Genomic DNA, 27,904 nt, shown 5'->3' on the forward strand with positions numbered 1-27,904 from the left:
AGAAGATTCAACTGATGAAAGGATAAATATAAATATGCAGTAAATGAAGCAGGCAAAATGGAATACAAAAGTCTCAAAAATGAGATCGACAGGAAGTGCAAAATGGCTAAGCAGGGATGGCTATGGGACAAATGTAAGGATGGAGAGGCATATAATTATAGGGATAAGATAGACATTGCCTAAATGGCAATTAAAGACATCTTTGGAGGAAAGAGAACCACTTGTAATAATATTAAGAGCTCAGATGGAAAACTGGTTCTAAACAAAGAATGGAAAGCAAAAAGGTGGAAGGAGTATATACAAGGTCCATACAAGGGCGATGTACTTCAGGGCAATATTATGGAAATAGAAGAGTGCGTACATGAAGATGAAATGGGAGATATGATACTGCGTAAAGAATTTGACAGGGCACTGAAAGACCTAAGTTGAAACAAATCCCTGGGAGTAAACAACATTCCATTAGAACTACTGATAGCCTTAGGAGAGTCAGCCCTGACAAAACTCTACCATCTGGTGAGCGAGATGTATGAGACAGGCGAAATACCCTCAGACTTCAAGAAGAATATAATAATTCCAATCCCACAGAAAAAAAGGTGTTGACAGGTGTGAAAATTACTGAATTATCAGTCTAATAAGTCATGGCTGCAAAATACCAACACAAATTATTTATAGGCGAATAGAAAAACTGGTAGAAGCTGACCTTGGGGAGGATCAGTTTGGATTCCGTAGAAATGTGGGAACACGTGAGGCAATACTGTTCCTAAGACTTATCTTAGGAAATAGATTAAGGAGAGGTAAACCTTTATTTCTAGCATTTGTAGACTTGGAGAAGGCTTTTGACAATGTTGAATGGAATGCTCTCTTTCAAATTCTGAAGGTGACAGGGGTAAAATAAAGGGCGCAAAAGACTATTTAAATCTGTACAGAAACCAGATGGCAGTTATAAGAGTCGAGGGGCATGAAAGGGAAGCAGTGGTTGGGAAGGGAGTGAGACAGGGTTGTAGCCTATCTCCAATGTTATTCAATCTGTGTACTGAGCAAGCAGTAAAGGAAACAAATGAAAAATTCAGAGTAGGAACTAAAATCCACGGAGAAGAAATAGAAACCTTGAAGTTTGCTGATGACATCGTAATTCTGTCAGAGGCAGCAAAGGACCGGGAAGAGCAGTTGAACAGAATGGACAGTGTCTAGAAAGGAGGATATAAGATGAACATCAACAAAAGCAACATGAGGATAACGGAATGTAGTCGAATTAAATCAGCTGATGCTGGGGGAATTAAGATTAGGAAATGAGACACTTAAAGTAGTAGATGAGTTTTGCTATTTGGGGAGCAAAATGACTGATGATGGTCGAAGTAGAGAGGATATAAAATGTTGTCTGACAATGGCAAGGAAAGTGTTTATGAAGAAGAGAAATTTGTTAACATCAAGTATAGATTTAAGTGTCAGGAAGTCTTTTCTGAACGCATTTGTATGGAGTGTAGCCATGTATGGAAGTGAAACATGGACGATATATAGTTTAGACAAGAAGAGAATAGACGCTTTTGAAATGTGGTGCTACAGAAGAATGGTGAAGATTAGATAGGTAAATCACGTAACTAATGAGGAGGTACTGAATAGAATTGGGGAGAAGAGGAATTTGCAGAACAACTTAACTAGAAGAAGGGATTGGTTGATTTGACATGTTCTGAGGCATTGAGGAATCATCAATTTAGTATTGGGGGGCAGTGTGGAGAGTAAAAATCGTAGAGGGAGACCAAGAGATGAATAAACTAAGTAGATTCCAAAGGATGTTACTTGGAGATGAAGAAGCTTGCACAGGACAGAGTAGCATGGAGAACTGCACCAAACCAATCTCTGCACTGAAGACGACGATGACAACAAGAACAACAACAACAACAACAACAACAAAGCATCTAGAGGCAATGCATTTCCTTAGCATGTGCATGTGACTGATAGTGCAGCATCTCATTTTAAAAACTGCTTTCAGCTTTATGAGCTTGGTCAACTGTGTAGTACAGGAATTAAGAGAAAAAATTGGTATAGGTCTCTGTAGACATCAAGATTTAATCTCTAGCATGAAGCTGTTGATGCTGTAAGAGATGCTACTAGAGTTGTACACACCATATCCACACTAGTAACAAACATGAGAGTCTTAATTCTAAGTGAAAGTAAATTAAGGGAATTCTGTTTACAAAAGAGAGAAGAGTGGTCTGCTATGAAGCCTGTGGTAGGAATTCAATCAAGTCACTACTGGATTGCATCCCAGAGTGGCACATACATTGCAAGAATGGTTCTCCATGAAACGCATCCTGTTATTGTGTGTGCAACGCAGAGACCACAGTATACATCAGAAGACTTTGTAGTGAGCTATTTATTTTGTTGTGAGCAGGACAATCAGTGGTGGGTGAGACAGATAATAAGTGTCTCTCATGAGCTGCAAGATACAACATCTCATGCTCCTGCTAGTGCTTTCACATGGCCATCATCATAAGATCCGTGTGCAGTTCTCATTTCCAAATTCTGCTCTTGTCAGATTCTCACTGTCCGTGTGCAAATTCAGCTCGGCTATACAAAGTCAATGAGAAGATTTCATGGAAAGTCACAAAGAAGTAAAAACATGGCAGAAGACAATAATAATTTGTGAATAACACCATAAAAAGAAAATGTGGCATAAATATTCTATGTACCTCATTTTTGTTATAATATGCTTTCAAACATAATTATAAATTGTTTTGCCACTTATAATGTTGTAAATAAATATTTTGATTCAGAAATACCAGTTTTGCACGACATTTACTTAAAATCAGTGGTCAATTTAAAATGTCCATGGTTTTTTGATCTTTGAAGTAGAGCTAGGTCTACCTAAAAAATTTCTCAAGTTTTGTACAGTCAAGTACTGATTGTTAAATTCCTTGAGTACAATGACCAACAAACATACCATGAAATTTTCATAACATTTAAGAGGGGTTTTGGAGAAAATAATTTCAAAACAATTTATGTACAAATATTTTGACAGTTTAACAATTTCATGTGTTAATGTCAAAGCTGACAGTTAGCAGTACTTCCACTTTATCATTTCTCAAAACAGTTAGCATCCTGTGACTATTTTTATTTTCAAAACATAATTTTGAAAGTCACAATAAGCCAAAAATGTTCACAGTTTATTAAAAAAAAAATCAGATTGCTATCACTTTTTGTTTCTTTATTACAATTTTTCAATTTATAGTGGTCTGTAACACTTTAACAAATCATCAGAAAACCAAAATATTGTAGTTTTGAAGAGGTATCATGTGGAACTTCAACATATATATATATTTCAGCAAACTTTACAATAGTTCACTCTTGACCTGTTTCATTTGAGATAAAACTGCCCTATAGGCCAAACAGGCAGAAATTTCAGAACTCAATTTAAAAACCATACAGACTGCAACAAACTGGATAAATGTAACAAATTAGTGGTAGCAACATATATTAAAGACACAGACCATCCTTTCAAAATTGAAAATAATCTTGAAATTTTGCACAAACTCGGAAAAAGTTAAAGAATGAATATCACAGAAGAAATGGAAGTGTTCATTCATAATACAAAATATGGAGAGAATATTCTTAATGTGATAACAGAGTTAAAAAAACTCCAAATTCTTCAGCAGTTTTAAGCCTAATCTAATGGAACAGATTGAAGATGTGCCAATGTAAAACACGGGACCACCAGACTGACAGTATAGCAAAAATCACTGTAAAATGCAATAGTCTACACTCATTCACATGTAACAAGACTGCCATATTTTATTAAGTGTACAGAGTTTACATGTATATAGAAACATTTGTGCAGTGAGTTATGTCCAAAAACAATGACAAAATAAATAGTACAATAGTGTAATGTTACACAACAGCTCCGCAAGTGTACTGAGGGTGAATAACTGTCATATAAAAAAATGTACCACACAAATTTGCAACATAAGAACTGATGCAAAACTATCTCCACCCCACAGAGGCTGTGCTGTCCATGATAATAAATAAACAATGAGAGTGAGTTCCACATTGGCAGAAGACATCACTGGACATCAGTTTCTGGCCAACCACTGCCCCTCCCTCCAAATACCCCTCCAGCAGTGAACAGTAAACAAAAAGTTCTATGTTAATTTAGTTTAAGACAATTTATTTTTAAGCAATAATTTTCTGTATGCACAACACCTAAAGATGGGCAGGATATCCTTGAAATGTGTTTATGTTAAATTAAACACAAAACAAATAAAAGTGACTGGTAGGAGAAAATACAAATAAATAATGATTTTTTCTTATTGGTTATAATTTAAGAAACAAGTCTACACATTCTTACCATGTCATAAACATTCAAGATGACTGGCTCTCGAGCCATCCTTGGAATAAGTTCTTCAGCTTCTGTTGGATATCCCAGGCAGCTGGGAAATGGTAAGTTACAACTCAAACCCGAGGAAAACATTCAACCAGAATTTCGTGTCTTTTCCAACACACTCTTCATTATCGAGAAGATCCTGTAAGAGAAGTAGTCATGAAAAGATCAACAGTCGTCATACTTTTTGGAAAATATTCATAATCTCAAAACATTTGTACATGCATCAACATCCTTGTCATAATCAGGAACATCATTTTTGTGTACAAATGGAATTCAGAGATAAGTGGCAAATAAAATCAAGACCAATTTACATCTCACAGCTTTAACTCTTCATAATAGATCACAATAAAAGGTTCCCCTGTCTAAAAAGTGTTTCAACCCGTATAGGGATTTCAGGAACAGGTACACAGAAGATAGAATGTACTACATTGGAGGGTTCACTCATCAGTAACACGAAAAAAAAAAAAAAAAAAAAAAAAAAAAAAAAAAAAAAAAAAAAAAAAGGGAAATTGTAAGGACAAAGACTACAAGAAATATGGCGCCTTGAAGCTGAATTACAGCCTTTCAACAGCACAGTAGTATGCATTACAAAGCACTGATGTAGTGATGCTGAAGTACACCAAGTAGCATTACCACCACATGAAAGGATAAGCTGCTACTGTAGAATTACCATAAAGGGTGGTGGACTGTACATCTGTATCATAAATAGTGCACATTTTAAAGATAGGCAGGATCTGATTATAACTAGTGAAAAGTGTCAGCTACTAAATAGAAACCAGGAGATTGATATCAACCAAAAATTAATTACTTTGTATGTATACAAGACCACCCAGTGACAATGTCGGTACCTTTTACAACGAATTTACTTCCGTCTTGGTTGGTATCAATTTCCTAAACTGACAATCTTAGATGTAGATATAAACATAAACGCAAGTGTTAAAAATAAAATTGGTAAAAACTTCCTAAATATTCTGAACACATCTGGCATAGCAGGAAAGTAAACATTGCCACAAGTGTAAACAAAAATACAGGATCAGTCTTACACCATGTACTAAAAGATAGCAGCAGGAAAAAGTGAAATGTGGTAAGCAGATTTTTGCTTCTCAGACAATTACTGCCAGATAACAAACCAAAAGGAAGGCAGGGAAAATCCCACAAAATTTCAGGTTTATGAGAGAATGTTCTCTGAACCAGAAATACATACTTTTTCAAGAGTATTTGCAAACCCAACCTTCGGTTAAAGTGCAAAAAAAATGCAGTTTTCCCATTCTCTAAATAGTGCACATTGTTCAAACTAATTTCCGGGACACATTTAGCCACAGCAGATGCAGTAGGAAAGAAAAATAAATACTTCAGTTCTTTGCAAAAGCACTACACTAAGCCACGAACTTCTACACTATCACAGTTATGAAATATATGAGTGGCATTTTCTCAGAAGTCAATAAACACAAAAACGTAAAGTTTGCAGGAAACACATTTTGTAAAGTATCATACCGAACTACTAATTATGTAAAAAAAAAAAGAGACAATTTAACATCTACACCACTTTTGTAGGCATGATTCTGATTGTGTGCTTGACTTTTCTAAAATTTCATTTTTTTATATCCGAGTATATGAAAAAGTTTGAAAGTTATTTTCAAATACAATAAACGCAAACATGGAATTTTAAAGTTTTGTTAATATACATATTCAAAGCAATTTTTTTCTGTTTCTTTTTCATCTACAATTACAACAAAGCAGCTACTTTATCATTCATTTTGCAAAGAAATATGATAAAATACTACAATATAACACTTTAATATCACGTTTTCCAGTAAATGTTTGATAAGCAGAAGTGCAAAATAGCAACAAATGCTACTGATACGAAACAGAACACTGGCTATAACAATAATAATTACCCACTGTATTATATCTATTATTTTACTGGTACTGTGTGATTTTTCTGTTGAGAAATCAATGAGTACATAGTGTACAAATTGCCAGTGACTGACACAATTTTCTTCTTATCATCCATACTTTCTACCATATAAACTACTTTTGAAGTGCCAAAATGTACTACAACAAATAAAACGTCTATAAAATGCCACACAGTACAACATCCTTGCAGTGAGACAGTCGCAATTCGTGAAATCCATCGCCCGTGGCCTCTGTCCTGCTGAGGAGCACCGCAGTCCTGGGTCCATGGATAAACCACAGAACTAGCCAGCAGGCAGATCAGTGAGACTAGATCCGACAGGCAGGGTCTGTACACTTAGTGGGAACTGAATGGTTTCAGATCGGCAGGCCCGATCCATTACAAATACCCACAGAAACAGTCTGCGGTTTTGGGCTGTTGTGGAAATCCACTCTTGTGGCCAGCTATTCATGAGCCACAGACAACATGTTGATGAAATGAGACTATGGTGATCAATCCATGCAACAGGTAACTTGTTCAAATACTTTGAGAATAAATAATAATGAGGATAGGTAGCAAGTCACTGTAAAGATGAATGCTGAGCCACAGACAGCCTTGTAGAAAAGCCAATCACACTCTTGCACCTAAATTTTCAGCCACAGGTTTTGTCAGAAAACAAGAGCACACACATATTCACACAATCACTCTGATACAACTCACGCACACATGATCGCCTTCTCTGGCTGCTGCGTCTGCCGTCAATCAGATCCAAAAAAACCAGTCCTCACACCTCCCTGCCTCTCTTCAGCAGCTGTTAGGCTAGTGGCAAGAAGTGGTGGCAGCACTGACTGCAACCTGAGGGGAGTGACAGGAAGGAGAGAAGCAATACGAACGAAGGAGTAGGGAAGTAGTGCACGTACTCAGCTGCGCCCCGCCACTGATGTTGCATGACACCTCACCTCAGTAAATAAACCATTTCATCTACTGAGACATACAATGAGACTTTTCCAGTTTCTTTTTTCCAAATTTCCCAGATATTTCTCTGATATCTCTGACGCGTTTGAAATTCCCTGACTTCCAGAACCTATGGCAAGCATGTATGTTGTTCCAGCGCTTTATAGTATGCAGTTGGCAAAAGAATAGCTTCATTTTTCAGTAGTCTTTCCACTCTACCAACGCACTGTCAGAGGGCATGCAGCTGTGACCATGAATAGGGAAATTATGTTCCAGCTTATTAAATTTTCTACTCTCTTCCAAGAAGGTCATTAGTATGCATATAATTATTGTATTTTTTAGGACAATATTATGAAAAGGAAAGTTGCTACTCATCATATAGCAGAGATGTTGAGTGACTCAGCAGGCACAACAAAAGCACAGTCAAACAAATCTTTCATCCCAAACAGTCCTTCATCAGAAAAAAAAAGAACACACACACACACAAACACACACACACACACACACACACACACACACACACACAAATGCAACTCATACACATACGACTAGTCTTTGGCAGCCAAGGGCTTTTAGTTTAAGTCGTATAGGAGTCAGGAAATAAATGAATTTCATTTGGACCATTTTCTGGCTGGGATGCCTCAAGTTGCTGATAAAACCCAAAAAGCACAGGCTACTTGTTTACGTACTTTTGGTACTCCTGTTTCAAGCTAAGTGCAAAAAGCAGTATTTTCTTTTGTCTGCGCTCAAGAATGAAGCTAATGCAAAAATTATATACCCAAATCTGTCTTGATCAGAATACTTCACCTATGCAGAACTTTGGTATTGGCTGATTCTGTTATATATCAAAACATACTTTAACCGCATTTGGATTTTCTCCTCTCCTTTACTGCACAGAACTTTCATGCATAAAGTCTGTGCATCCTGTGGTTTGTTATTAATTGATTCTTCTTGTCCAGATCTTGTTCCTTTTTTAATTTCAGTAGACCAATCTTCCTGCATGTTGAGCACAAATTAAAGTAGTGATGGAAAATATGTTTGCATTTTGATAAAGAGCAAGCAGGGAAGCCAGACAATTCCCATTTTTTATTGAACTGTTTCCAAATTCTGATTGTATTCAGCTCGCATGGTAAATAACCTCTTCTGGACATTTTCCTTGAATAGTGGCTCTCTCTAAACCTGTGTGTTTTGATATCATTCTTTACAGCTTGTGTAACTTCATTATCTTTGGTAGTGCTGAGACCTCCCCCTCTGTTTTCAGTCGGTAAATTTCCCTGTAACATGAAATTTATTGGCCAAATTTTAGACGCTATCTTTCGACTTCCCTGATGTTGCTTGAAATGTTCCTTATGCTGTACTTTATTAAAATGGTTTTCTATCTCTATGCTTCTTTCTTCATGTTCCTGTGTTTTGGTGCTGTGATTACCATGTTTTTTTAGCAATAATTTGTCCTGTCTGTTTTGTTTAAAATATTCACATGACAATGAAAAGTTTTGATATCACTGTAAGTGAGATCACTGCTCTGCATTCTTTGCTTCCTAAGACTTTTGGGTTCACTGATATGTCTGCTACTCAACATGAACAAGCAGTAGTTGGCGTTTTCTTGTTCTTGTTGGAGTTTTTGGACGCTTTCACTCTCGAGCTGGACTTCTAACTCCTGTAGACTTAGTTACATGTAACATTTTCTGAATCACTTGCATTAACTTCCATTTTATAGTTTAAGGGCCTACTCTTTTTCTGTTGTTGGTTCTGAAACCAAGTGCTTGCCTACAGTTTATGTTCTTTTTTCCTGCTGGCACCTCTCTCAGATTATTACTGACAGTTATGTAATACATTTTTATTGGCATCTCACATTGTTATTCTTCTTTCAGGCCTCTCAGAAGCAGAACACAGTTTGCGTTTACTGACTTTTGCTTTAACTGGCCTAAGGCTAGTACTGAGTTTTACAAAAACTCATAGTCATTCCCTGTACACAGCAGCTAATATTGGATTTTGACCAAACCATTTCAATGGGGCACACATGGCAACAAGCTACAAATATTTACATTCTGAAATATTGAGCATTTATCAACTTCTGATGAAAATGCTACTCATACACAAAAGGGTACAGTTTACAACTATATTTTTTGGGTGTTGCAGTGAAGCTGCAACAAAATTTTCCTTAATCTTGTGTAGCATGCAAAACGAATTTTATGTAGCCAGCAAACTGATGATGTATTCCACTATAGAGCAAGAAGTCAGAAAGATAGTTCAAAAATTTAAAAACAAGTATTTAGCAGGCTTAGATGACTTGCCAAGGTGCTTGGAATACTTGCATATAGAGCATACAAACTCCATTAACAAACATAATGGAAAAGTCTTTGCATATGGCCATTTTTTTCTGAGTACCTAAAGCAAGCAAAAATTGTGGCCCTATTATGGAATTGTAATATAGAAAATATTAAAAACTACTAGCTGTTCTCCAATTCTCATCTTTCTATCTCTTCTTTTATGTGAATAGATAAAACATACTTAACAAAGTACAATTTTGCTTCTGAGGTAACTAAAGTATAATGCTGGCCATAATAACCATTAAAAAAACTAGTACTTGAATATCTTGGTAGGGATGACTGAATTATAAGCACATTTTCTGACAGGTTCAGGTTTTTAGCAGCTGGAACTGTGCAAAATAAACAAAATGAAAATAAAGGAAGATGAAACAACAGAAAGGAAGAATTGGTAGCACTAGAGTTCTTAAACAATACAGGTGCTTGTGAAACCTCTTTGGTAAAAATGGAGCTCTTTATGACCCAATTTGTCTATTATCCAAAACATGTGATGGCTTTCCAGTACAGACACCACAATTTTTAATTAGATCTTCCCGAAGCACATTGCTTACCATGGAAAAGTTAGGAATTGGTTGGTGGATTGGAGAGAGAGAGAGAGAGAGAGAGAGAGAGAGAGAGATAGAGAGAGAGAGAGAGAGAGAGAGAGAGAGAAGGGGGGCGGGAGCTAAGGGACAAAACAGTGAGGTGTCCATTCCCTCGATCCAAGAGTGGTCCATCTGATCCAGTTGGGAGATTCAGAGCAGTAAAAGTGAGAAGGTTACAGCAGGAGACACACCTTGCCCCTGCTCTGGAGGTAAAGTAAAACCTTATAAGTGGGAATAAAAACAGCTTTCATGGAAAAAACTGAGAACCAGTTCAACCATCTGTGAATCATCCACCAATACTGGAGGTAATGGGTAAGCAAGTCCATACTTAGCACGGAGGCCGAGAGAGGGCACGCCAACAAGATATGAGATACTATCTGTAAGACATCACAACAGCAATAGTGGAGCGGCTCATTACACAAAAGCAAACTATGCGTTAACATGGTATGACTGATGTGGAGGCAATAATGGTCTGTGGATTCCTTCTGGGAGAAGTGGGAGGAAGAGCACCATGCTGCAGTAGTTTCCTTGATTGTGAGGATTTTGTTACGTGGGGCAGTAGATAACCAGATGTCGTCGTTCATTTCTGAGTGAGCAGTTATTTCATGTGATCTCACAAATTCACACATGGGGTTGGCAAAGTGAATGGTGGGTAAGTAATGCAGCCCGACAAAGGTCAGTGGGAACATCATGACCAGTGGGCACCAAAGGGTGGCAAGAACAGCATCCGTAAATAGCCTGGAAACTGCTCATGTTCAATCAGTCAGTAAATATTAAATCATAGTCAAGGGAGGCTCATTTAATAAAATTGAAAAGCCTGCTACCAGTTGTCAGCTTTGCCATAAACACACTACATGTTCCCTGTAGCAAATCGCGTTCCATACTGGCGGGAGAAGTAAAAGCATATTCTGTCTGATCAGTCTTAGAGCCATTGGTGTAAATGACAGTAGCACCCTGGAAAAGCTGGATGAAAACAATGCCAAAAGGTCATTGGGGCAATTAAGACTTTTGGACCTTGGAAGAGATTGGTCCTAATCCATGGCCTGGACACCATACAAGGAGTAGTGCACAAGGAAACACAGCATGAACGATTCAGTGAGGGGAGACTGGAATCTTAGCAGAGGAAAGCGAGGCACACTCCACCTGGTAATCCCACCCGAGGACAGGAATCAGGAAGATGAAACTCCTTGTATGTAAAGAGCATGGGATACATGGGATGATCAGGGAATTGTTGAATGGCAATTGCACAGAAGACCAAGAGCTGGTACCACCAAATCTGAAGAGAGAAGAGCAGCTGAGCCATAAATCTGGCAACCGTAGTCCACCTGGAATGAAACCAGGGCCCAGTAAATATGGGTAAGATTCACACCCCCAGACGTGTGGCCAAGGAAGCAGAGAGAGTTAAGCTTTCACATGCAGCTAGTCTTCAGGTGACAAATGTCAGGCAGCCAAGTCAGTTTTTTTTATCAAAAAGGAGGCGCAAGGTGTGGGACTGGGCTACAATGACCAGATGCTAGGTGCTAAAGAAGAGTTCCTGGTCAGGATGGACCGTGGTATAATGGCATAACACAAGAGTTGCATTTTTGTAGGACACAGCTGTAAACCACGGGAAAGAGCTTAAGCATAGGCCTGCCAGATGGCACTCATGCAGCTTGCATTCGGCAGAGGTTACCAAGTGGGAGCTGTACAAAATGCAAAAATTGTCGACATATAAAACAGGGGTGACCAGTGGCCCAAAAGAGGTCACTAGCCCATTGATGGTGACAAGGAAGACCGTAATACTCAATACACAGCCTCGTGGGACACCATTCTCTTGGGCCTGTGGGTAGCTGAGTGAGGTGTCGACTCTAATCCTGAACAATCAACGCAATAAATACCGAGAAATAAAAATCAGTAGGTGGCTTCCTAAGCCCGTCATGGAGAGTGTGTAAAATGTGATGGTGCCAATTGTGTCATATGCATTATGCACGCCAAAAAAGGCTGCAACACTGCAACAAAGTGTTGGTGTTTAGAAAAAGCTTGTTGGATTGGTGTTTCCAACCTAAGCAGACTGTCAGTTGTGGATCACCCCTCCCAGAAACAACAGCGACAGGGGTACAAAAGACCATGAGATTAAAGAATGCAGCACAATTTGTGTGCAACCATCCTTCCCTGCAGCTTTATTGAGATGCCGTGATGAAGGTATTGTTCCCAAATTTGCTCAATTTTCTCACTTTATTGATACTAAAATGGCAAAAAGGATCGAGAAACGTGCTAGTTTTGCATTAGTATGGGAGAGAATTCGTTTCATACGTCAATGGTTGGATCTGATACCCAAAGAATTGTATTTCTTGCATTTAGAACTTCCTTCTCATCTGTCTCCCGCATCCTGGAAGTGCAATGATGAAGCTTTGTGGGCCTATTCGGATTCTATGTAGAACAATACTATTAAGAAACAATCGCCGAAATTTTTTCAACTTCGCCAACAACCATCCATATCTGACAACATTACTCATCATTGGACAGTTATTAATTTAACCGACAAGAAAACTGGATGATGCTACTTTGTCAGTTTTGGAAAAAGGTATGAGCTTTGTTCCTACATCTAAGAACCTGTCTATTACTGATTTTATTAATGCTGTTGAGCAGGCCATTGCTCGCTTTCCTGAAGATTTGGCAGAGGAAATTAGACAGGAAGTTTCTTATCATCTTAACCATGCACTGCTAACACAGAGTAATATTTCTTCCTGTGAAAGGAAGGCCATTCGGTCATTGAGGGAAGATAAGAATCTTAGTTCTTCCTGCTGATAAAGGTAGTGTCACTGTTCTTTTGCCTCATGGCCTGTTTATTGGATGATTCTGCTTACCATAAACTTTGGAGTGATCCTACAGATCGGATAAAGCAGAAGACCATTTCACTTATTAAGAAGAGCTCCCTGCTGAAGGAGACCATCAAAAAACTTCATCCAGGGGCAGCAGTACCACCCAGGTTGTATGGTTTACCGAAGGTGCATAAATCTGGAATTCCTCTTTGTTCTATCCTTAGTAATTTGGGCACTACCACTTATAATTTAGCTAAATATCTTGCTTCCGCCCTCAGCCCTTACGTTGGGAAATGTAATCATCATTTATCCAACTCGATTGATTTTATTCAGCGGTTGAAGTCTTTATGCAATGGAACATCTGACCTATTAGTTAGTTTTGATGCGGTTTCTATTTTCACCCAGGTACCTTTGGAAGAGTCCCTGTTGTTAATTGGTCAACTTTTGGATGATAAAACTACTGAGCTGTGTCGTCATGTGTTGACATTAACATATTTTTTATTTAATGGCATATTTTTTGAAAAAAAAAATACTGACAGTGTGGCTATGGGGAGTCCTCTTTCCCCTATGTCGCCAATCTTTTCATGGAGGATTTTGAAGATATCATACTCAGGACTACTTCTCTTCAACTTACATGTATTTGGAGATATGTGGATGGTATTTTCATTGTTTGGCCACATGAAATGGAAGCTCTTAATCTGTTATTAGATCATTTTAACTGTCTTCATCCAAGCATCAAATTATCAATGGAAATTGAAAAAGATGGAAAATTACCTTTTTTGGATGTTCTAGTACACAAAAGAGAAAATTGTACCTAGGGACATGGTGTATACTATAAACCCACACATATGGACTGCTATCTTCATTCTATGAGCTGTCATCCACGACATCAGCACATGGGAGTTCTACATACATTAGTCAAGAGAGCTTACGCCATTTCTGATTTTGAAAATTTGACACAGAAGCTAGATCATCTTAAGGTTGTCTTCGAGCTCAATGGATTTACTGATTATCAAATCAATCGTGCTTTTCAGTTTGGACCATCAAGAGAAGCAAGGCCAGATACTAGTATATCAGTTGCTTTTCTACCCTTATCTGGAAGTATCTCTTGAAAAATTTCTAGAATTCTCAGGAAATATGACATTAAAAGTATTCTTTTGCCTTTGGCCATGACTTAGAGTCCTGTTTGGATCTGTTAAGAGATGATTTGGGATTGAGAAAGCCTGGAGTTTATAAAATTCCCTGCCATTGTAGAAATGCCTATATTGGACAGACTATTCACACTGTTCATGACCGATGTATGGAATGTGAGCATCATACAAGTTTGTTCCAGCCTGAAAAATCTGCCCTCGCCAAACGCTGTCTCAATGAAGGGCATAACATGTCGTTTGAAGAGACGCAAATCATTGCTCCGGCTTCTCATTACTGGGAATCGTGTGCTCATGGAATCCATTGAAATACGATTGTCTGATGACATTATTAATAGAGATAAAAGTTTTCCTTTAAGCAAGCTATGGAACCCTGTTTTATTGGATATAAAATGACAACAGTCTGATTTTCGACCCGCTAAACACTAATTTGCGATTTATCACTTTCGCCAGTTTCTACCACTGGCGACGCTGCAATTCTTTGCTTCACAGGGGGCAGCTCTTCCGCTTCTCGCGCAGGTGCAGTGACCTGGACCCGGCGTATAAAGCAGCCGCCATTTCTGATGTTCATTAAGTTCTGGCGTGATTGTGTACTTAGTGATCTCACCTGAAGATGGCGGCCAGATGGATCACAAAAATATCGTGTAGCGAGGACGATCAAATCCGGCAGCATATCCATGAAGAGCATAAGCAAAACACTACAAGATCACAGCTTATAGTGTATGTTGGTAAGGCTAATCGGCAGGTAACCGTCAAGAGATGTTGGGTTCTTGCCTGGTTTAAGGACTGGGACAATTATGCTGTCTTGCCATTGCAGAGTAACACACTGTGGAGCCAAAGATGGTTGAAGACCCTGAGGAGATGTTGCCTTTGGGGAACATTCAGGTGTTCCATAATCTGACTGTGAATTGCATCACGGCCTGGGGTTGTGTTGTGGCTCAAGGCACGAGCCTGAAGTAGGTCCCAGTCAGTGAAGTGCTCATTATAGGATTCAGCTTGGTGGGAAGTGAAACATAATGGGGTTATCTTCAACTTGTAGCTTCTGCAGTAGAAAGGTTGCTGTATAGGTAGAGGATGCTGATCTGTTGCAAAGTGGATCACAAGGTATTCTGGAAGAACTGATGAATCAGTACAAATATTACTCTGTAGGACATGACCTGGAACAGCTGTTGATTGTTCACTGCCCATAAGACCATGGAGATTGGCCTGCACCTGAGATGAAGATGCATAAATCCCCAGTGAGGAGACACAGCACTCCCAGTACTCCTTCTTACTGCGTTTTAAGATAGCTGGAAAGGTGCCATTGGCAGCACTGGAGAGGGTATGAGAACCATCACTGAGGATGCACAGATCATGATCTGTGAGAAGCTGGTCAATAAGTAAGACCCTACCAGATGTAATGGTACTAATCCACAAGGGCTAGTGTGCACCGAAGACCCCAAGCGGGAGAAAAGGGGGGGGGGGGGGGTTGTTGGGTTAATGTGGTCAATCCAACATAAGTAAGTGGCCTGCCTGGAGGCAGGTAAACATTACTGAGGTTCTTTGGACTCACACTGCTATTGCCTTCAATGAGGTACGAAGGGGAATCCATTCACTGATGACATCAATACAAATTGAAGTACAGACCCCTCCAGATGCCCTCTTGGTACCAGCACAGTTCCTACAGAATGCACAATAACCACAGAGTGTTTGAGAATGGTCATTAGTGAAGTTTGTTTCTTGGAGAGCAATGCAAACTGAAGAAGAAGAGGCAATAAGGTATTGTCGTTCTGACAGGTGACAGTAGTACCCATTACAATTGCATTGAACAATCATACAACTGTTGACAAGGTTAAGTGAAAAGGGGACACGAGGACCAGTCACGCCACAGGATCACTGCATGTCACCAGTGGGAATGGAACCAGATCCACAAACAGCTGTTCAGAATCTGACGGCATTGGGGGGGGGGGGGGGGGGGGGGGGGGGAGGGGGGGGGGATCTGACAACTCCAGGGGCAACAGAAGAGCCTTGTCCTGATTCTTATTCTTGTTTTCCTATTTTATGGGAAAGGTTCACTCAAAGGGATATCTGCACTGTGTGCGAGGACAGATGAAAAGTAAGTGCTCCTGAGACCAAGGCTGGTTCAGCCATTATTTAGTGTCAGGCGTCCAGTCCAAGGGTTGCTAGAGAGAGGGATCCCAAGAAGGAGCTCTGTCACAAGCACTTGCCGAAGAACAACATTTCTCTGGCTAGGTGTGGGATGTAGATCCTGAAGAAGGTACTGTGAGAACCACGGGAGGGGAGGGTGGTGGGGGATCTGGTCTGGTGAAGGTTGTGGTGAGGGAGAGGGGGCAAGGATGGTCATGTAAGCATAACATCAGCAGGATGCAGGAATTTATATTACCTCCGTGCCTCAGTATCTCACTATATGATAGGCAGGCAATAGATTTGTATTCCTGGATCTTCTGTTCTTTCTTGATAACTGTGTACACTGGCAAACATGGAGAGTGATGTTCAGCACAGCTGACACATAAAGGTGGATGTTCACAAAGACAACCTATGTGGACTGATCGTCCACAGTTGCTTCATTTTGGGTACACCAAGCAGTGGTATGACATATGCTCGAAGTGTAATCATTTGAAGCATCTCATAGGCAGCGGGACATATGGTTTCAACTCTCACCTGCACACTATGACCTTTACTTTATCTGGTAGAACGTTCCTTCATAGATTAAGATAAAATTGCTTGTATTCTTATGATTATCCTTGGAGCTCTTTTTACATATAAATGTATGCATCACCGTTAGAGGTTAGTGAAGAGCTTCTAATCTGTTTGGGATGTAAGATCTCTGTGAGAGATGATTCCCTGGACCATGTCTGAAGTTTAGTGTGTGTCACAGTAATGTCACCTAGACAATCACATGCCTGAAGATCTGTAGATTGGGCAGCAGAGGGAGTTTTAATTAATGAAGAACCATTTCACATTTTTCTTTCGCAGAGACTGAACTTCCCCAAATTTTTCTTCAATGTTTTTGACAAAAAAATAATGATTTTGCTGCAGTAAAACTATCCCCACAACGCCTACCAAGTACCAGCTGAAGTGTTTCCCTCTTAGACATCTAGCTCATTCCTCCCCACAGTGTAGCCAGGAAAGGAAATGTCATGGGGCCGTGTAATAATCTATCCAATCCGAAGAGACTGTTGGGGCCTTGCAGCCACTGTTTCTTGGGCGAATCATCCAGCATGGTACCACCCACTCCAAATGGGGGCTCTCCCCACAGGTACCACCCAGCCACGGCAATGGTTAACTGGTCAGAAAACTGTTGTGCCCCAATCATGATGGGCACATACTTCTTGGCTTGCATGGAGAATTTCGTCCTGAATACAAGGCCAGTCTGTTTAAAACTGGTGCTACCCTCATTCTGTTTAGCCCTATACTATTTTACAATTTCATACTGTAAACATCAAATGTTTACTGTTCATTTGTTTCTCACTCTTGTCACTGCACACACTACACACACATGGTTTCACAATGGAATGCTACACACACAATCATCTGAAATCAGGACTACAACGAGGATACTTAGTTTACATTTTGTGTGCTGCTACTTTTAATATTCTAGTCTAAAAAACTGAGTCAACATCCCCCTTTAGCAAGTGATATACTGAGTTCAGATAGAGGATAAGATGTTAGTATTATACACTGCACGGCTTTAGCAGTATGTATATATATGTGTGTGTGTGTGTGTGTGTGTGTGTGTGTGTGTGTGTGTGTTTTTTTTTCCCTTCATCATCACTATTATTATTCACTTGTGTTATTTTTCCACCATTCTCCTACTCTTTACTATCCAAGCAATCGTTCAATGTACAGAATATATTGTTTAACAGGTACTTTTTAACTGCCTTTTTAAATAAGTTAAACTTAGCAATTTTGTTAATCTCCTTAGGAAATTTATTGCAGTTTTATTCCTTGGCAGAAAATTCTGTTTTGAATTTTGTGTTTATTCTTTCTAGGTAAATGCATGTTCAGTCCAGATCTTGTCCTACAGTCATGGACAGAGCTGTTTCTGCAGTAAGTATCAATGTTATTTGTTTGATGAATACAACTGATTGGTTGGTTGGTTTATTGATTAAAGGGACCATACTATGAGGTCACCAGTCCCACCTGGAACAGGCAAGTCAGCAAAACTACACATCAAAGATGGGCCTACAGCACGAAACCTAGGAAAGGAAACCTCAATATCTGCTGAAGTAACAAGAAAGAAGAAAGGAGGAGAAAAGAAGGAAGGTATGCGAGATGCCCCATCCAGGGAGCAGCCGGAGGATCCCAAATGCAGCAAGTGTGATGGGGAACATATCCCTCACCACTTGTCAGAGGCACCCCGCCCACCAATACCCAGAAAATACTAGCAACACGAACAGAGCAAGAGAAGCACAGGAAAACAGAGGACGGACACCAAGTCAAACAAATAAGGCAAGGTGGAGGAAGAAGAGCAAAACAGCAGCCAGGGTGAAGTCTGGGGAAGAGTTCCAAGCCCAGACGGCTGCTGCCCATTGGGGGCAGAGCAGAGAAGGCAACAGGGCATTCTGCCAACTCCTTGCTGGGCCAACGAGGCTGAGGCACCTTCCCTTAGAGAGTGGGGTAAAAGCACCCTTCACGAATATACCTTAAAACAAGGTCAGCTGCTGAGGCATCGTTTACTACTACCATGCGTATCGAGTCATGGAGATTAAATATTTGTCGCAGGCTGGCTAGGTTAGGATAGCACAGCAAAATGTGAACCACAGCCACAGTGGGGCAGGTCCTTGTGACAGAGGAGATGACGATGACTATGACTCAGTTGAGCATGACCGATGCAGAGCCAACAAAGGAAGATGGAGTCCTTGCGAGAGGTCCGCATGGAGGACCTGCACAAATTTGGTCTCTTTTTACTGTCTGTAGTTCGTCCAGCAAAGTTGGAGTGAGCCATTCCATATTCCAAATCCTTAGAACTTGATGGTATAATACCAATCAAAGGTCAACCTCCATAATACTGATTTCAAGAGGCAGCTTGCCAGTAGCCACTTTGACCCACCTGTCAGCAAGTTCATTCCCCAAGATCTCAACATGAGCTGTGGTTCAGACAAATACCATTGAGTGTCTACATTGCTCATGGGCTAAAAAGGTATACTGAATAATCGTGCGAGGGTAACACTGGTCAAAATCTTGTAAACTGCTCAAAAAGTCACTGCAGATGAGGAAGGACTCACTGGTGCAGGAACAGATATAGTCAATAGCATGAGAGATAGCTACCAACTTGAAAGTGAAAACACTGCAGTCATCCAGAAAGGAGGAGAGTTGATCATATTCCACACAAACATTAGCAAAGCCAGAATGACTGGCAACCATCGAGCTACCAGTACAGACTACTTCTGAACCCTGAAACATTGAGAAAATGGAGAAGAAATGGCGGCAGAGGGCCTCAAGTTGAGCCACATCTTTCAGACCTTGTGATATATATAGACAGAACTGTGGATGAAGGGTGCACCATGGAAGTGTACATGAGCAGACAGGGAAAAGAGGTGGCAGAGGGAAAAGATGGAGTTCAGAAAATAGGGACTAGATGCAGAGTCATTTGAAACCCCAGATCTGGGTCACCGTTGTGGAACGTGGACCTCCCTATCTGGAAAGAAGAGATGGTAGCTCAGGTGCTCCAGGGAGCAGCTGAAACATAACTTGAGCAATCAATTGTTGTTGACGCAAAAACCGCAGTGGTCGAACCCCGGCCTCCACTAGGAGGCTGAGCATGTGGCTAGTTCAAAAGGTGCCAGTTGCCTATCGTACCCTACAATGATGTTTCAGATAAAGTATCTGTAATGTTGAAGGTGATGCCGAGCCGTATGTGAACTCCCATAATCTAGACAGGCCTGGACCAATGCTGTGTGAGCTGTATCAGAGCAGAGCGGTCCACACTGCACAGCTGGTGTTGCTGAGGCATTGAAGAATACTGAGGTGCAACCAACTTGTCCACTTTGGTTGATGAAGATGGGGAAGCCATGACAACTGGGCATCAAAGAACAGTCCCAGAAAACAATGAGAGCCCACCAAATTGAGGGACTGGCCATCAAGGTACATATCTGGATGAAGATGTACTGTACATGAACAACAGAAATGCATGATGCAGGTCTTTGCAGCTGAAAAATGGAAGTCATGAGTAACAGCCCACATTATGCTCTGCATCTTGCTCACTGCAGTCAGCGTTCTGCAGTGTCCATCGTGGAAGGAAAAAAATAAAATAAAATAAAAAATAAATTTAAAAAATAATCACACAAATAAAGGGACACCGTACTCCCCACAGCTGTCACCAGGCCATTGATAGCCACTAAAAAGAGGACACTTTAGACAGAACCCTGCAGAACCCCCCTCTCCCGCAGATAGGTGGTGCTGTGGGAAGTGTCAACCTGTACCCAAAAAGTGTGACATGGAAGAAAGTTCTGTATAAAAATTGGGATTGAGCACAGAGGCCCTGCTCATGTCAAGTTGGCAAGAATGTGATGGCGCCATGTGGTATCATAAGCTTTATGTGCATTGGAGAAGACTATAATAAGGAGTGGTGCTGGGCAAAACCTGTTCAGATGGCAAACTCCAGGCGGACTACATTACCTGCAGTAGAGTGGCCTCAGTGAAAACCACAGTGGGTACAGCCAAAAGATCATGGGATCAAGGGTCCAATAAGGCTTTCGACTTACCACATGTTCAAGCAACTTGGAGAGGACATTCGTTAAACTGATCAGGCAAAAGCTGTCTGTCTGAAGAGGGGTTTACCCAATTTCAAAACTGGAATAATGACACTTTCTCATCAATGGGAAGATAATTCCCATCGCTCCAGTGATGCTTAACTAGGGTTATTTCATTTCAAGTGGACTAAATTTAGGTAAGCTCCCCAATCGATTATCTTCAATTTTGATGAAATTTTTACAGGATGTACACACAGGACTTGCCTGGGTGCTTATCAAATTACAGCTTCATGAATAGTATGACTGGGAAACTAGCTGCCTTTTTGTGGAGTCCACTTTTTTGACTTCACAACTTAAATGAATAAATCATCAACTTAGTTTTATGATTGTTTGTGACTTAAGAGACTTGTCGTCCTGTCCAACTTTTTGGGTACATCTCAGTTGTAGAATGAAAGCTCATATTATGATAACTTTATCAAAATGTGCTATCAAAATTGCTCATAAATTTGGATCATATTTTATCAGCCTGTATCTACTGAATGAATAACTTTCTGAAGCTGAATCTTTAGCCATCTGCAGCCTTTCAGCATGACAAAAAGCTCTATAAGTGGTACCTTGATGGTTCAAATAGAAACTGACTTATCTAAGTTTCAAGTCTTCTGAATAGGTTTTTAGTTTTTTTTGGCACATTTTCAAGAGGCCATAATTCAAAAGGGATCACCCAAATCTGATTTTCCTTGGCACCATTGGAAAGAGTTTACTCTGTTTGATCAGAAAAGACGTTTTTATTTTTTAGACATTGCATTTAAGAACAAATAAACTTATTCTTTCATTAGATTAAAAACATACCCTTTGCGCGACCTTGCATTGGTTCATGTCGGCTTTGCCACTACCAGTCTTATTCTTTGTAGTTCCTAAGGCCTACTGTTTCAGTTCTCATTGATTCAGTTGCTGAATGTGTTGATACTATCAATTAAAATGGACTCGAGTGAGCTATACTGTCAACCCCACTTCCTATAATCATGCCCTGAAATGATATCCATTCTGTCTGAAATTTTGCCTACCACTCCTAGAATAGCTTTCCATCACTGTCCAAATCTCCGCAATATTCTTGTCAGACCCTATGCTGCTCCTGCACCCATCTCCCTACCCTATGGCTCCTACTCCTGTGACCATCCCTGCAGCAAGACTTGTCCTATGCACCTTCCTATCACCACCTATAACATCCTTGTAACTGGCAAAACATACTATCGAAGGGAGAGCCACATGTGAAATTACACATCATATACCAGCTATTATGTAAACACTGTTCAGCCTTCTACATCGGCATGACTACCACCAAATTATCAATTGGGATGAATGGGCATAAGCAGAGGCTATATACTGGCAACACACAGTATCCTGTTGCAGAGCATGCTCTACAACACAACATGACATTCTTGACCTCGGCGCCTTTTTCACCACATGCGCCATCTGCATTCTCCCCCCAGACACCAATTTCTGAGTACTCCGCACGTGGGAACTAGCACTACAACATGTCCTTGGTTCTCGCCATCCACCTGGCATTAATTTACGTTAATTTCTTCCGTCTCAGCTTTTCTTCACTGTACTACTCTTTGCTTCACTCTGTTTTAGTTTTCAACATCTTTCATTCTCTTTCCCATCTATTTTCACTGCCCCTCCCACCTCTGTTACGTACAATGCACTTAGCTTCTCAATCCCCACTAACTTGTGCACGATATTTTAGTAGTAATCTTTGTCTTGGATAGACCCTGTCTTCCACCTTTAAGTTCTCAGGTTTTCAAATCTCATCCGATGCAGTCCCCAACAATAGTCTTTCCTTCTGATCCTATAGAGTAGGTCTCCCCTGACCCACAGCTCTGGGTAACTTTCCCAAAATTTACCCCTTTTCCCAGACCTCTCCAGTCGCTTTCCTTCACCTTTCTTCCTTCCCCTTCCCCCTTCTGCCTGATAAAGGAGCCACTGGCTCTGAAAGCTTGCCAATCACAAGTTTTTACGTGTTTATTGTGCTGCTGTTTGGTGAGTAGATTTTTATCTATCCAATTAAATAATTTTATCAATAACTGATTGTTTTCATTGTTACAGTTCCATGTATTCTAATTGAAATACAGTTTTTTACCTGGGAAAATTCGGCTAAGTTCTTTATTTTGAAAAATGTTACTACTATTTCTCTTACAACATTTGGAATCTTCTTGCCACAGCTGTTCTTTGGCAGTGCCAACAATACATAATTTTCTATCTTTAATTTCTATATGCTTCTACCACCCTTTCTGAAACACCAAATTCTTGCATTACCTCGTTCACTGTCCAGCCTTGAGGTACTAATGTCAAAATCTGCAATTCTTCAGGTTGCCTTGATAATTGCAACTTCTCTTTCAATTCTTTAATCAGCTGATTTTAATCTTCACATTCAGGATATGCCTTGCTCGTGTAGATATTGAAAATCTTTTATGTTAAAGCCTCCGGCAGCAACAATGTTATTCACAACTGCCTTTTGAGTTTCACTTGCTTTTCATTCTATATAACCTTTGGCATCCCTTGTTGGTACACTGAAATCTTAGAGGAGCGACCCCACTAGTAGTTAGACTTGTACTGAATGATTCTGCTGGATATGCTAACTCTGGTTCATCATCTGACTGGGATGAAGTTAACTGAGACTTTGTTGTGTTCTTTCCAGAAAACTGTTTTCTTCAAATTGGACAAATCTTCTGAGCAGGTTTCACACTGCTCTTTGCACAGCTTACAACTGATTGGCTATTCTTGCATTAACAATCCATAACCCCTTTTTTACAGAATGGTTCTTTGCACCAAAAGGTTTACAATGGGATTGTTGCAGAAATTCATACTTGTTCAATTTCAAAAGTAGGCTATCGCTTTGTGATGAAAGCATATCTGGGCATTTTCAATGAGACATATTTCACTTCTTTGGTTTAGTAATTCTTGTAGTACTACTGAAAATTCTATGAGATTAGTTTGAAGCCTGGTTGATGCACAAATGTTTTCCGATGACATGCAGAATTATCTGCAAGGCCAGTGCTACCTGCCATTGAAAGTTCTTTGATATCCATGAAAGTACCGTTTAATTTTTACCTCCTATTGCCTTTGATTTCAATATTTTACAATGTAAAAGTGCTGCATATTTCCACCCGAAAAAATTAAACAATCACAGATGACGAAAATTTCTGTGGGGAATTTTGAAACAGAACAAAAGAAATTTAAATACCCAGATAAACATTTCTTAGTAGGCAGATAATTTGAAATAATTTTTATTTACAGGTCAACACATTTAACCAGTAATTACAACAGACTTTACAGCACTTAAAAATGCACACATTAAATCTGAACATTTTTTGCCACACAAAAGTGCCCTTCGGCGCTGAGGTCAAAGCATGTTTTTAAACTTCATTGTTGTCTTTAAACCTGTCTGCCTCAAAAATGAAAGACACTTTACTTGGTATGACAAATTGAGCTCTTTTCAATGATTGCTTTGGAGATATGGCCAATAGAAAATGAGTCAAAATTGACTAATTAAATTTTTGAGTAGACTTTGAACATAGATAACACCACACATGACTAAAAAATCAGCTTCGCAACGTTTGTCTTTCAATACATACAGGCCAATAAAATACAGTCCAAATTTGTTACTGCAACATTTGTGAGCCACCTTCATAGCATATTACAATAAATTTACTATAACTCGAGCTTTTGTTCAACAACTAAGCTATTGTACCCAAAAAGTTGAACAGGATCACTATGTTTTGTCATGATAAGTCATTTAGATTCTGCGCAATGGCAAAACAAACTCAATGATTTATTCATTCAACTCATAATGTCAAAAAAGTAGGCTTCATAAAGATGTGTCTATTGGCCTAAACATACTACTTATGAAGCTGTAATTTGGCAACGATTCATGTAAAATCTACATGTATATCTTGCATAAACTTCATCAAAATTGGAGAGGGTTGAGGTGCAATCCTTTGGTCGCTTGACATGGAATGACTTTTAGAGCATGTATATCAAGTTGGCTAGTCACCAATAGTTTGTTAGTTGGTTACATAGAGCATATATATGAAGTTGGCTAGTCACCTATAGTTAATTACTTAGTTAATATAATGGAAGGAAACATTCCACGTGGGAAAAATTATATATAAAAACAAAGATGAGGTAACTTACCGAACAAAAGCGCTGGCAGGTCGATAGACACACAAACAAACACAAACATACACACAAAATTCAAGCTTTCGCAACAAACTGTTGCCTCATCAGGAAAGAGGGAAGGAGAGGGGAAGACGAAAGGAAGTGGGTTTTAAGGGAGAGGGTAAGGAGTCATTCCAATCCCGGGAGCGGAAAGACTTACCTTAGGGGGAAAAAAGGACAGGTATACACTGGCACACACGCACATATCCATCCACACATACAGACACAAGCAGACATATTTAAAGACAAAGAGTTTGGGCAGAGATGTCAGTCGAGGCAGAAGTGTAGAGGCAAAGAAGTTGTTGAAAGACAGGTGAGGTATGAGTGGCGGCAACTTGAAATTAGCGGAGATTGAGGCCTGGCGGATGACGAGAAGAGAGGATATACTGAAGGGCAAGTTCCCATCTCCGGAGTTCGGATAGGTTGGTGTTGGTGGGAAGCATCCAGATAACCCGGACGGTGTAACACTGTGCCAAGATGTGCTGGCTGTGCACCAAGGCATGTTTAGCCACAGGGTGATCCTCATTACCAACAAACACTGTCTGCCTGTGTCCATTCATGCGAATGGACAGTTTGTTGCTGGTCATTCCCACATAGAACGCATCACAGTGTAGGCAGGTCAGTTGGTAAATCACGTGGGTGCTTTCACACGTGGCTCTGCCTCTGATCGTGTACACCTTCCGGGTTACAGGACTGGAGTAGGTGGTGGTGGGAGGGTGCATGGGACAGGTTTTGCATCGGGGGCGGTTACAAGGATAGGAGCCAGAGGGTAGGGAAGGTGGTTTGGGGATTTCATAGGGATGAACTAACAGGTTACGAAGGTTAGGTGGACGGCGGAAAGACACTCTTGGCGGAGTGGGGAGGATTTCATGAAGGATGGATCTCATTTCAGGGCAGGATTTGAGGAAATCGTATCCCTGCTGGAGAGCCACATTCAGAGTCTGGTCCAGTCCCGGAAAGTATCCTGTCACAAGTGGGGCACTTTTGTGGTTCTTCTGTGGGGGATTCTGGGTTTGAGGGGATGAGGAAGTGGCTCTGGTTATTTGCTTCTGTACCAGATCGGGAGGGTAGTTGCGGGATGCGAAAGCTGTTTTCAGGTTGTTGGTGTAATGATTCAGGGATTCCGGACTGGAGCAGATTCGTTTGCCACGAAGACCTAGGCTGTAGGGAAGGGACCGTTTGATGTGGAATGGGTGGCAGCTGTCATAATGGAGGTACTGTTGCTTGTTGGTGGGTTTGATGTGGACGGACGTGTGAAGTTGGCCATTGGACAGGTGGAGGTCAACGTCAAGGAAAGTGGCATGGGATTTGGAGTAGGACCAGGTGAAACTGATGGAACCAAAGGAGTTGAGGTTGGAGAGGAAATTCTGGAGTTCTTCTTCACTGTGAGTCCAGATCATGAAGATGTCATCAATAAATCTGTACCAAACTTTGGGTTGGCAGACTTGGGTAACCAAGAAGGCTTCCTCTAAGCGACCCATGAATAGGTTGGCGTACGAGGGGGCCATCCTGGTGCCCATGGCTGTTCCCTTTAATTGTTGGTATGTCTGGCCCTCAAAAGTGAAGAAGTTGTGGGTCAGGATGAAGCTGGCTAAGGTGATGAGGAAAGAGGTTTTAGGTAGGGTGGCAGGTGATCGGCGTGAAAGGAAATGCTCCATCGCAGCGAGGCCCTGGACGTGCGGAATATTAGTGTATAAGGACGTGGCATCAATGGTTACAAGGATGGTTTCCGGGGGTAACAGATTGGGTAAGGATTCCAGGCGTTCAAGGAAGTGGTTAGTGTCCTTGATGAAGGATGGGAGACTGCATGTAATGGGTTGAAGGTGTTGATCTACGTAGGCAGAGATACGTTCTGTGGGGGCTTGGTAACCAGCTACAATGGGGCGGCCGGGATGATTGGGTTTGTGGATTTTAGGAAGAAGGTAGAAGGTAGGGGTGCGGGGTGTCGGTGGGGTCAGGAGGTTGATGGAGTCAGGTGAAAGGTTTTGCAGGGGGCCTAAGGTTCTGAGGATTCCTTGAAGCTCCGCCTGGACATCGGGAATGGGGTTACCTTGGCAAACTTTGTATGTGGTGTTGTCTGAAAGCTGACGCAGTCCCTCAGCCACATACTCCCGACGATCAAGTACCACGGTCGTGGAACCCTTGTCCGCCGGAAGAATGACGATGGATCGGTCAGCCTTCAGATCACGGATAGCCTGGGCTTCAGCAGTGGTGATGTTGGGGGAAGGATTGAGATGCAAGGCTGGAAGTCAGAAATTCCTGGAAGGTTTGGAGAGGGTGATTTTGAGGAAGAGGAGGTGGGTCCCGCTGTGACGGAGGACGGAACTGTTCCAGGCAGGGTTCAATTTGGATGGTGTCTTGAGGAGTCGGATCATTAGGAGTAGGATTAGGATCATTTTTCTTCGTGGCAAAGTGATACTTCCAGCAGAGAGTACGAGTGTAGGACAGTAAATCTTTGACGAGGGCTGTTTGGTTGAATCTGGGAGTGGGGCTGAAGGTGAGGCCTTTGGATAGGACAGAGGTTTCGGATTGGGAGAGAGGTTTGGAGGAAAGGTTAACTACTGAATTAGGGTGTTGTGGTTCCAGATTGTGTTGATCGGAATTTTGAGGTTTTGGGGGGAGTGGAGCTGGAAGTGGGAGATTGAGTAGATGGGAGAGACTGGGTTTGTGTGCAATGAGAGGAGGTTGAGGTTTGCTGGAAAGGTTGTGAAGGGTGAGTGAGTTGCCTTTCCGGAGGTGGGAAACCAGGAGATTGGATAGTTTTTTGAGGTGGAGGGTGGCATGCTGTTCTAATTTATGGTTGGCCTGTAGGAGGATGCTCTGAACAGCCGGTGTGGATGTGGGAGAGGAAAGATTAAGGACTTTTATTAAGGATAGGAGTTGACGGGTGTGTTCATTGGCTGAG

The 27,904-nt window shown here is 40.8% G+C and overlaps 1 protein-coding gene across 2 annotated transcripts in view; it reads right to left on the minus strand.

Moving 5' to 3' along the window:
- Window positions 1-27,904, minus strand: part of LOC124595379 (deubiquitinase DESI2) — a 124,605-nt gene that overhangs the window by 44,372 nt on the left and 52,329 nt on the right. For both annotated transcript variants that reach the window (XM_047134097.1, XM_047134096.1), the window contains exon 2: window positions 4,343-4,517. In XM_047134097.1, coding sequence (XP_046990053.1) covers window positions 4,343-4,465 — 123 coding nt within the window. In that variant the 5' untranslated portion in view covers window positions 4,466-4,517. The remainder of the gene's footprint in view (window positions 1-4,342; window positions 4,518-27,904) is intronic.

The sequence above is a fragment of the Schistocerca americana genome, chromosome 2 (genome assembly GCF_021461395.2).
Source record: "Schistocerca americana isolate TAMUIC-IGC-003095 chromosome 2, iqSchAmer2.1, whole genome shotgun sequence".
In the NCBI taxonomy this organism is placed as follows: domain Eukaryota; kingdom Metazoa; phylum Arthropoda; class Insecta; order Orthoptera; family Acrididae; genus Schistocerca; species Schistocerca americana.